General features: G+C 42.6%; 2 protein-coding genes across 3 annotated transcripts in view; both read left to right on the plus strand.

The window, feature by feature from the left end:
* Positions 1–3471, plus strand: part of IQUB (IQ motif and ubiquitin domain containing) — a 34522-nt gene extending 31051 nt beyond the window's left edge. For both annotated transcript variants that reach the window (XM_077338355.1, XM_077338356.1), the window contains exon 13: positions 3169–3471. In XM_077338355.1, the coding sequence (XP_077194470.1) occupies positions 3169–3336 (168 nt within the window). In that variant the 3' untranslated portion in view covers positions 3337–3471. The remainder of the gene's footprint in view (positions 1–3168) is intronic.
* A 7339-nt stretch (positions 3472–10810) lies between these two features.
* Positions 10811–12141, plus strand: part of LOC143837903 (V-type proton ATPase subunit S1-like) — a 51253-nt gene continuing 49922 nt past the window's right edge. Inside the window, exon 1 of the mRNA XM_077338365.1 lies at positions 10811–10997. Within this exon, the coding sequence (XP_077194480.1) occupies positions 10885–10997 (113 nt within the window). The 5' untranslated portion in view covers positions 10811–10884. The remainder of the gene's footprint in view (positions 10998–12141) is intronic.

Here is a 12141-nt window from a genome sequence, read left to right on the forward strand (position 1 = left end):
CAGGGCGCGGTCCTCTCCCCCACATTATTTAATGTTTTTATGCGCCCTCTGGCCCAGCTGGTGCGGAGTTTTGGACTGGGTTGCCACCAGTACGCTGATGACAGCCAGCTCTATCTCCTCATGGACGGTCGCCTGGACTCTCCCCCGGAACCATTTGCCAGATGTTTGGAAGCGGTGACAGAATGGTTCGAGCAGAGTCACCTGAAACTCAGCCCCTCCAAGACGGAGGTCCTGTGGCTGGGACGTAGGGGGCGGGAACAGGAGGCGCGCTTGCCCACCCTGGGAGGGGTGCATCTTATCATCGCGTCCCAGGCCAGGAACTTGGGTGTGATCATTGATGCCTCCCTGACTTTGGAGGCACAGATCAAAAGAGTAGCGGGCCAGGCATTTTTCCAACTTCGCCAGGCCCGACTACTAGCGCCCTACCTGTCCCCCGAACACCTGGCCACGGTGATCCATGCAACGGTCACCTCCAGAATAGATTTCTGTAACTCGCTCTACGCGGGCCTTCCCTTGTCCTTGATCTGGAAACTTCAGCTATTGCAGAATGCAGCTGCTAGGGTCCTAACTGGTACACCTTGGAGGGCCCATATCCAGCCAGTGCTGAGGCAGCTGCACTGGTTGCCGATTGCTGCCCGGATCCGGTTCAAGGTTTTGGTTTTAACCTTCAAGGCTTTATGCGAGTTGGGACCCACATACCTGAGGGACCGTCTATCGCCCTATGCCCCCCGCAGAGCCTTACGTTCTGCGGGAGAAAATCTGCTGGTCGTTCCCGGCCCCAGGGAAGCACACCTGGCCTCGACCAGGGCCAGGGCCTTTTCGGTCCTGGCCCCCGTCTGGTGGAATGAGCTCCCAGGAGAGCTGCGGGCCCTGCGGGACCTTCCATCGTTCCGCAGGGCTTGCAAGACGGAGCTCTTCCGCCAGGTTTACGGTTGAGACCAGGCTTAACATCTATGCCCCCCGGGACCTGAGGATTGGGATTAAAGAGACGGGTACCATCAGTATCCCCTCTCCACCCGCTAGTGGGGGAATGGGTAGTCGATTAGCCGCTCTTGCCAGGCAGCTTTTAATTGTAGATGTGTCAATGGGATTTTAATGTATTTTATGGGGTTTTATACTGTTGTAACCCGCCACGAGCCGCAAGGGAGTGGCGGGTAATAAATCCAATAATAATAATAATAGTAATAGTAGTAGTAGTAGTAGTAGTAGTAGTAGTAATAATAATAATAATAATAATAATAATAATAATAATAAGGGGTGCAACATGTGCAGAATGCTGAGGGTCAGTGTGGAGGAGACCCACCGAGCCAGGTGAACTGGAGCCTGCTAACCTGCTGACCCAAATGTGCATGGCTCCTTTCTTGCCTTGCTTCCTTCCTCACAGAATAGGATTCAAACTCTAATTGCCTATGGATAAGTATTCCATCCCTTGCTAGTAAGTTAGAGCCATAAAACTGGGGGGGGGGAGCTTTCCCTTCAGCCTAACTGCCTGGAGATGAGCTGTACTTCCAGGGGATTCTCAGTCCACTCCAGTCCACCACTCCAAAGCAGCCATTTTTGCCTGGGGAGCTGATCTTTATACTTTTTATATATGATCTTCATATATGAGCAGCAATTTCAAGAGATCTGCAGGGACCACCTGGAGGGTTGGCTGTCCCTGATTTAAACATATTCCTTGAGATTTGGAAGTGGGACCTCAAAAGTGTGTAAGGCCCCTGCAGCTACCTAGTACCCCATGACCTATTTGAGGTCAAGAAAACATTGCAGAGTGGAGGTAAGGTTGCCAGATTGGTGTAGGTTCATGTTCTGGAATTCCACACTACCTAGATATGCATAACCCTGACTAGGATCAAGACTGCTGTGCACAGAGAGACCTCCTCTTAGGGTTGCCAGCTTCCAAGTAAGGCACTAAACCCACACCAAACCATGAGCTAGCACTCTCTAGGCCCCACCTCCCTCACAGGGAGTCTGTTATGGGGAGAGGAAGGGAGGGTGATTGTAAACTGCTTTGAGACACCTGAGGCCTACTGGGTGACTGTGGGCCATTCCCAGTTCTCTCAGAGCTCTCTCAGCCCCACCTTGCTCACAGGGTGTCTATTATGGGGGAAACAAAGGGATAAAGGTGTTTGTAAACCGATTTAAGACTCCTTTGGGTAGTAAACAACAGGGTACGAAAATCTAGTGCTTCTAAGGAGCAATTGTGAAAGAAGCATGTGGGCACATAACATTTTATCAACAGTCAAAAAATGGAGACAGGAGGAGCAGGGCAGATACCTATTGTACTGTGACTACCCCATGTGGATTAGGGCAGTGGGACATTTAGGTATCTGTGGCCTAATTCACACAAGAAGGGAAATTACCTTGAATGCAGAACTGGGAGGAATTGGTTGCCATGTAATCTCCCCCTAAGAAGAGTCTCCAGTCTGATTTCCCCTTCACACATCTGAAGACATGGTTCTGGAAAGCTCATGTACAACTACTATGCCACAATTCCCAAAGGTCAGTCCTCTCCCACACTCAACGAACATTCCAAACCACAGGTTCTTGACACCTATCTCTCCATACCCATGCCTTTATTTGTCACCACACCACTACAACCTCCTCCCCCCCACACACACGTCCAACCCCATGCCCTTACGGACTGGACAACCCCTCCCCTTCCTCTCCCCACTGCCAAGCCCTAGCTCCCATGTATCATTGGTGACAGAAGGTATTTATCCAGGTTATAATTAACACCCTTAGTAAGGGAAATGGGCATGTTCTTCTAACTTCTCAGGGCTCCAATCAGAAGGAACAGAGAGGGGCTTGCAACTCCATTCCTCTATACATGCCACTTCCCCCACCAATTTATTTACTATTATCTCATCTTGCGGCTTGCACCTCAAGTGATTTGTAAAAAAAACATGTATGTTATATATCTACTCTCTCTCTCTAGTACTCTCAATAATGTCTTCTCTGATGATTTTGAACTGAATTCTTCAGGGAAGCTGCTGCATAAGGACTGTGTAATACAAGTATTGTCCTCCAGTTCCAAGCATGTGTGGGTTTTTCCTATTCACCACAGTATGGCTTTGATTAATGGACATATTTTGGAAGTCTGCAATATGGATATCTGCTTAACACAGAGATTTTTACCTTATTTTATTTGCCTTTTCCTCTCCTTTCCAGGCATATGAGATGGTGTTTGTTCATAGGATCAAGCACAAACATCTCCTCGCAAAGAACTATTTCTCCCAGTTCCCAGAGATGGCAGCAGCTCTTCATAAAGGTGACAAAGAGCCCTGCTCAAGTGATCTTTTAGTAGCAAAGCCTTTAACACCAAGTTCAGCAAAGTAATCCATTAGGGAGAAGACTGTTCACTGATCTACTGCTTGAAAACCCGTCTGATCTCAAGATAAAGGAACATTTGTCTGTCTTAATTGCTTGTACTTTAGGAAACACACAGTTGTCTTAAAGCTAACTTACAACAAATGGAATCCAACCTGGTTATTGTTATGCTGCATTTCTCTGAAAATTAATCATTTAGATGTATGTTGTTGTTGTTTTTAAAAAAACACATCCATACCTATTCATTTCTCATACAAAAAACATCCATTCTACCTCTCAGCAACCTCTCAGCTCCTCCATTCAGCACACCTAAGAACAGAAAATGATCTTTCCTTCAACCCTTCTCAACAGATACACTGGTGTTGATCAGATCCTGGAGACCAAAAGTGCAATCCTTAACAGAGTTAACACCCTTCTGAATCTACTGAAGTCAGTGAGCTTGGAAGAATGTAGTTCTGCTTAGCATTGCAGTACAGAAGCTGAAAACAGCAGATCAGAGCAGGTGATTTAGCTATCTTTTTTATTGCACTTGCATAGATCCAGAGGCAATTATGGCCATAGGTATAAGGACGTTGCCTATTTTTTAAATCACTTTTAGATAGAATCATATAGTTGGAAGGGGCCATACAAGTCATCTAGTCCAACCCCTGCTCAATGCAGGATCAGCCTAAAGCATCCAGGGTATCTGTTTAGCCACTGCCTAAAGATTCCCAGTGAGGGGGAGCTCACCACACCCTTAGGCAGGTGATTCCACTGCTGAACTACTCTGACTGTGAACATTTTTTCCTGATATCTAGCCAATATCATTCTCCATGTAGTTTAAACCTATTCCTGCAAGTCCTGTCCTCTGCTGTCAACAGGAACTGCTTCTTTCCCTCCTCTAAGTAACAACTTTTCAAATAAAGAGAGCAATCATGTCCCCTCTCAACCTCCAGGCTGGACATTCCCAAGTCCCTCAGCCTTTTCTCATAGGGCTTGGTCCCCAGGCCCTGGATCATTCTTGTTGCTCTCCTCCTAACCCTCTCAATTTTGTCCACGTCCTTTTTGAAGTGAGGCCTCAATGCTGCATACACTACTCCAGGGTGTATTATACATCATGGAAAACTCACAAAAAGACTGTCAAAAATGACTTCTTATTTTTTAACTTAACGTGGCACCGTTTTCGTAGCGCAAAACCCATCGTGTTATTTTTGTTTTTTCATTGCAAACACTGGCCACAGTTCCAGCAGCATTTTATCAGTGAGGCTTCTGAATAGTTTTATGGCAATTATTCTTGTGTTGTGGCACTGAGAACAGTCTTTTTTTTCTTTATGCATAAATGTCTGCCTGTTTTTGGTCTCCCCTTTTCTGCTCACAGTCCTTCTTCTGCTAATGGGAGCTCGAGCACCTGCCACTGATACTCTACCTTTATCAGCAATCACATGAATATGCCATTTGCCCTGGCAACCAATGCACCTGAGACTACAAAGCTCTACCTCTGATCAGTGACCAGAGAAAGAGAGTTTTGGGAGAACATATACATAATTCCAAACATCCATTGTATTCTATTGATATTATCCCCCCCCCCCCCCCCCGGGTATCTACTTGGGAACAGATTTCATCAGCCTGCCCCTGAAATGTAGAACAATAATTTTGAAAATGTTTGCCCATCTGTCTTCATCAATAATTGATTCCAGCTGCTGCTTGGGGCAATTCCTGACTGATCAAGTTGGGGAGTATTTGGTCCTGTGACATACAAAATGGAGAGAGTGTAGAAGGTCAGCAATAAAGTTTTCTACTAGTGTTGTAAGCTACTGAGAGCACAGGAGACTGCATAGCCCCAGAGCAATGAAATGATGTTGTATATTGTGTTTAGAAACAGGATTTTGATTGAAGAGATATATCTAAGAGCCACATGGTATAGTGATTAAGAGCGGTGGCTTCCAATCTGGTGAGCTGGGTTTGATTCAAAGTCAAAGTCAAAGACCTTTATTGGCATAATAACATAACAGAACATGTATATAAAAGACAAAGCAATTCAGATCCCAGATCGCTTGCAGAAAATCCCATGGAGGAATTTTGCAATGCCTTCGGTTACTTGAGGATTGTGATCCAGTAAAAGAGAGTGCCCTACTGTTGAGGGGCCATGGATTCTGCTCACCCGCATGAGAGGATATATGTACCATTCTCTAAGATGGTTGTGTTGCTCACAAAGGAGGAGAACGTGCTCCACTGGCTCAGGTTTCTTGGCGGGACATGAGCAGAGTCTGTCGGCATATCGGATTTTGATTCCCTGGTCCTCCATGAGCAGCCATCTGGGTGACCTTGGGCTTGTCACAGCCCTGATAGTGCTGTTCTGGCCAAGCAGTAGTATCAAGGCTCACTCATCCTCACCTCCCTCACAGGGTCTATGATATGGGGAGAGGCGGGGAAATCAATTGTAGGCTGCTTTGAGACTCCTTCAGGCAGTGAAAATCGGGATATAAAAACCAACTCTTCTCCGTCTTCATATATGTGACATTATTGCAAAGCATACTGGCTTAGCCATGCTTAATACAGACAGCTGTTTATATCACAAAATCTTGAAAATCTTTTACCATGGAAGACTTTTAAAGGATACTGCTTAGATGTATTTATTTTAAACATTTATATCCTGTGCTTATCCGCATAATTCCTGAGGCAACTTCCAATTAATGTTAAAAAGATAAAAATTACAGTAGAATAAAAAGGACCTTGAGATCAGTCGTAAAATCATTATAAAATGAATTGGTACAGTTTGAAAATGCCAGCATTCCATTATAACAAACTCAATTAAGAGAGCAGAGCAGACTGTGTTATCATTTTAAAAGCCAGACAATCAAAACTAATATCTCAAATCACACAGAAGCCTGGGGAAACATTTTTTTTGCCTGTCAGCTAAAGTTTTACAAGTTACCTGCTATGTGATTCACTGTCTATCCATCTCCTTTATTGAATAAAATGAGCTCATTCAGGTGCATTTTGCATAAAACATGTGCTATGCACAATAGTAATTATCTTATCCTGAACAAGTCTTGAGTTAATTAAGATTTTGGGAAATTCCCAAGAAATGCAAATACTTATTTTATTTCAAATTATGTATACTGCAGTATTTCATAAACTATGTTGAATGTTGATGGCCTATGATTTCCAGGTACAGAATAATGTATCTGGACTGTAAATGTGGATGGTATGGGCAAAGCAATTTGCCCTGGTTTGCTGGATTCTGCTGCACAGCCTTTTCTTTTTTCTTTTCCTTGGGCCCCCCACCCCCTTTTATTTAGGCTTAGAAGTATATCGATGAGCTGCATAACTCACTTATGGTGAAATCAAGCTTCACTTTTAGTAAAGAGAATTGTCACAGTCAAACTCAAGGCTTGTTGAGACAGAGCAAGGGATTTTTACTTAGCGTGGACAGCAACAGTCTAATATTTGCAAAGTTAAAACAGCTCACTTTTCAACTTAAACATGAACAGCAGTGTTTTATTACACCTTCCAGTCTAGCAAGACAGATTTTTGCACAAAAATATTTTCCCACAACTACTGAATGTTCAGCAAATGTTGGCTTGGATGCACATCTGGATGATGTGTCTTGTGATGCATAGGGGCATGTTTGTCTGCACTGAGGGCCACCAGCTCTTATATGTCCAGTCACCTGCAGTTACAGCTGGATGCAGACCCATCACTTTATGAAAAGAGCAGGAGTCAGGCTAAGATATTTCAAGTTTGGGACCTCCATTCTTTCTCAATGGTTGAGTGAAGCAATGAACTCAACTGCAAAGTATATAAAGAACTATGCATAGCCAGAGGTTATTTGATAACCCTCAACGGTGACCTGGATAGCCAAAAGGAGACGGTGAGTCTTAATATAGATGCAAAATCCATTCATTATTTTACAGCCATCTTTTAATGTATTACAAGTATATATAGCGTAGCACTTTCCTAACTGAAGCTCCCAATTCTGCAATGTAGCCTGATGATTAAAAAAATAAATTTGCTTTGAGTAACTAATGCTCAGCTCAATCCACATGTTGAAAGCCTGATCTACATGGAGTGCATATATTTTCATTGCAATTTTAAAAATACTAAGATGGTATTTTGGAGATCTTTTTGCTAAACAATGATGAACACAGCTGCATATTAAGTAGTTGCCTACAGTTGAGTTTACTAGGATGCCAGAATTCCAAGGCTGTATATATTTGTAATGCTTCCTTGAGTTTTAAAAGTATATTAAATAGGAAGACCAGTATTATGTATATCAGACTCAAATACTGACATCTGTATTCCCTGTAATTCTGGCATAATTGCACATCTCAAAAACATCTCTTCAGAAATTCAAGCTGCAAAAATCTATAAATTTTCCTCCTTTACAGCAGTGTCCCATTTATCCCAATTTAGAGAACTAAATTTATTTGTACTATCACATGAATATGGTGTTGACAGCTTTTGAAAAGACAAAATAATTTACATCAGGAATGTAAAACTACAGCTGGGGGGATATGTTTCAATTCTCCAGAAGAGTTTTATGTAAAAGAACATCAGCCCAGACAATTTAAAACTGCTATTGTCTTGTGCACCGGTCATGAACTGCAGAGAAATGTATGCAGCTTATAGATAATGATGAAGAACCTCCATGTTTAGTTAATTTAGAGATTCTATCTATAAACTAAAAACTGTCCCTAATATATCAATGAGAGTTTAAGCAATTTATTTCCCAAAAAGAAAGTAACGGAGGCCAAAGAACTATCGCCCACCCATTGTTCCTTTTATCACTATAAACTTTATTCCAGAAATGTGTTGATCTTAAGCAAAATCTTTTACTATTATTTTAATGCCCCTTCAGTAATTGGCAGTGCACTGGGAAGGGCCATCCTCAAAACTAGCCTTTTTACTGGCTGGTCACAAATTTACCATTGACACCCAAGTCCCAAATCCCAGCCTTCATTGGTCAAGATTCCCAAAGCAAAATTCTACTTCCAAGTGTGTCCTCTTGAAAAAACAAGCATTTTCTTTTGGTTGGGTGTTAATGGTCAGAAACTATCTGAGAAAACGGCTGTCTATTCTAGTTCAAAACATGTCAGTATTTAGAACTTTAAGGCTAGTAACAAGGTGGAATGACAATGTTAAACCGAATTCCCTGATTATTTCCCCAAAAATCTCTTTAAAGAAAAAACGATACCTGTTGTTCCAGAGGCTACTGTTTAATGCAAAACATCTGCATGATGGAAGATGACTATTTAATTGTAGCACTTGTTTCCTGCCAAAATCACAATCCTCAAGCTACTTATCTTCAAAGAACCAGTACGTTTTCCTCAGAGAGGGTAAAAGTAGACTGTGGGTAGCAATTTATGGCAAGGGAAGAAATACTGTTCCTTTCTCCATGCCAGTCTTGTCTTTAAATCACAGTCCATGCAGCACCTATAAGAACTTTAAAAAGCTTGCCCAATTAATCACAGGACTACATAAATAAATAAACTGGCATATGGGGAAGAGGGGTTACATAACAGAGTACTTTTATATGCAAAAGAATTCCCTTTTACATTAGGGAAAAGGCTAGGCTATGATCTTTCTGTCTTCTTGTTATTTAAATGGGTGACTTTTCTTGATGGAGAGTCATTTAATCAGGTCAGCTCCCAACTGCAATTAGAGCCCAGATCCTGTTTTACAACCTCAGCAAACTATCATAATTGTGGGACAAAAGTTTCAGTTTCAGTTTGGTTGTCTGTACCTGTACTGTTCATGTGTCTGTATCAGGTGGTTTACCTTTTGCTGCTTATTTCTAAAACCTTTAAAACTGTAAATGCTTTAAGCCGGCATGTTTCTATGCAAAGAATCATTTCATGTGTCGGCATCATTCATCATCTGAACAGGAGTGGGTGAGTTTGGGAGGTTCCCATCCAGCTAAAAAAGGGAGATTATAGACCAGCTCCTTGATGCTATCTCCTCCTGCCAGCAGTCTCTCCCTACTCCAGAGAAGGCTCTGGGGCAGCAAATTCACTTCGTTAACTCCCAGAGATGGAATTTTGACTCAACACCTGCAAGACACTATTTAGAAAGTGGTGAAAAACCACCGTGAGTGAACAGTGTCACCTCAAAGGCAGTACACGTTCAAAAGGAAAGGACAGTTTATGAGAAGAAATCAATGCAGATGTGGGAAACTGAATTTATGAAATGTGAATGGGACATTTTATCTGTAACTACAAAACACAATAAAAAGATTACCCTGAGGCACAGTTTTGAAATGGGGTGCTACAACTGAAATACATTATTATGTTATGGCTTCTGCAGAACATAGGAAGAGCTTTATTAGATTGGGCTCTGTTTCCCATCTCTTCTGATGACCTGTCCAGGCTATTCTTACTTCACAAGATGTGCCTGGTAAATAAAAATGAGACCAACAATAATGTGCATTTTATGAACGTCTCCCACCTCTGGTCTTACATGTGTTAGGCCCCAAGCTTGAGGATATGCAAGACAAAACAAAATAGACATGTGCTCCTTACACTGCATCAGAAGAAGAAGAGTTGCCATTTTTCTCTACCAGAAGGAGACTCAAAGTGGCTTGCAATCATCTTCCCTTTCCTCTCCCCACAACAGACACTCTGTGAGGTAGGTGAGTCTGAGAGAGCCCTGATATTACTGTTTGGTCAGAACAATTTTATCAGTGCTGTGGTGAGCCCAAGGTCACCCAGCTGGCTGCGTGTGGAGAAGGAGTGGGGAATCAAACTCAGCTGACCAGATTAGAAGCCATTGCTCTTCACCACTTTACTGGCTATATTTATGGGCTGCAATATAAACAGCTGCCTTATCATTTACTCCTCCACAAGGAACTGTGATGTACAAATATATACTACAGTTGCAACTTGCCAACACCCAAATGTGTGACATCAGCTTTTGGAAATGTGTGAAGGAGAATTAAAGTGAGGGACATAACAATAAACTAGAAATAAAATGAGATAAATTTCAGAAACTGAGATCCAAGATTTTCTGCAACACTCACTTCTGACAGTGAAAGGTTATCAGTAAAAGGTTATGTTCAGGGCTGAAGGACATTGAGAGGGCTGAATGTATGAATGCTGACTTTTCAGTGAGCGCCTAAGTAAATCCTTAGTCTTGCAAACCCACCATATGTATGCATTAAGTGTTTCAGGTCTTGGAGTCCCATCTATCACAGATCCTAACCAGATCAAAAGGTGGTTGCTTCCTTCAGCTGTGAACTTACCTTAAAGCATCAGGAAATCCATTAGAGGTAAACTGAGAATCTACTCGGGTAGCTTCATTTTGCTAATGTGGGCTAAGTAAGACAAATGCTGCTATTGTCTGAAATCTTCTGGAAGCCTGAGTCCTGTACATGCCATAAACGTATTGCAGTGTTCACAAACAGGTGAGACCTTGTTCTGTTCTGAATTTTATAGTGTTGTCACAAAACAGTCCCACCTACATCCTGGCTCAATCCAGATGCTTCTGGGGTCATTCAAAACAAAAAACCCTGCCTCTTCCACTTCCAAAGGCAGTATTGATTTTGTAGCTGACAAGTTAGGAACAAACCCAGGAGTGACCATGGCCACATGCAGTCTTGTTTCATGGGTTCAGATATTCTGCTTCTCCAGCTTGCTGTTCAGAGGGATTTTCTCGGTGGTTCATATGCCTGTGCTTCTCTGGTCAACTGACAGGTAAGGAAGCCTTCATTCTGCTAGGATTGCTCCGTGTCCCTAATGCTATTTTCTGTGAATTAGGAATTTTAGCTCTTGGTCTCCGTCTGACTATTTTTATGTCGTGAAGGTCATAAACCAGTGGTTGTGTCTGCTTTTTAGTCTTAGAGTGCAGTTGAGGGATCCAGGGGAATGGTTAGCAAATGGGTTTGAGGGTCACAAGTCTCAGGTTTGTTACCATTTGGGTGAAAAAATACTCAGGAACTGCATGAATCTGTAACACGGAATTATTAAAAAATGACTTAACTCCTCCTCTTACACGTTTGCTTCCTCTCGCCCTGATGCTGTGGTAAAGCATGTCTGCTTCTTGGATGCTAGATTAACATGCTTGCATTTTAGTCCTCTCCAGAGTACTGTGTTGGGTTGATCAGCTGCCCAAAGATTTACAGAATGTCAGCATTAAAAAAGCTTATCTGTAATGAGGACATTTTAAAAATGTCATTAAAGATGCAGGTATTGTTGTTATGTCACTGTAATGTAGTTATACTCTGCAAAGTATTGTGCCAGACAGTTGTAAGCATTATCATGCAGCCAGATTGCTTTTGCTGAAGATTTTTCTTTATGTATTTACTTCATCATATATTCTGCATTTCTCCACAATGTGGAACCAATGTGGGCTTAGATCTACAATTGGCCATGCCGGCAGAGGCTTATTGTAATAGAAGCTCATAGACGTCTGGAGAGCCACAGTTTGGCCATCCCTGGCTTAGATTTTTATTCTCTCCATTTCTGTAAGGTAGGTTAGACTGAATAGAGTGGTTGGCCAAAGGTTACTCAGACATTTACTGCATGGAGGTCATTGCTCTGGGCTGCAGCCTGCTGGCTGAGCCAGGGCAGGTTGCTCCACCTCTTCCTGCTCCTGCACGGGGGAGCATTTGGCCTGGTGCACCTCGTCCACCCTGGATTTGTGTTCCTACACAGAAAATGGGGTGGCAAGGTTCTTCCACACTGCGGGTCGGCATGGACCTGTTTATTCCCCTAATTTAAAAAAATTAGGGGAATACTGCATTCTTTTAAATTAGGGGAATACTGCATTCTTTTAAAAAATGCCCCAGCTGTCTGGGCCATTTTTTGTTCTTTTTGGGACACTGTAGTCAGAGGAGGA

The sequence above is a fragment of the Paroedura picta genome, chromosome 5, assembly GCF_049243985.1.
Source record: "Paroedura picta isolate Pp20150507F chromosome 5, Ppicta_v3.0, whole genome shotgun sequence".
Taxonomy (NCBI): Eukaryota; Metazoa; Chordata; class Lepidosauria; order Squamata; family Gekkonidae; genus Paroedura; species Paroedura picta.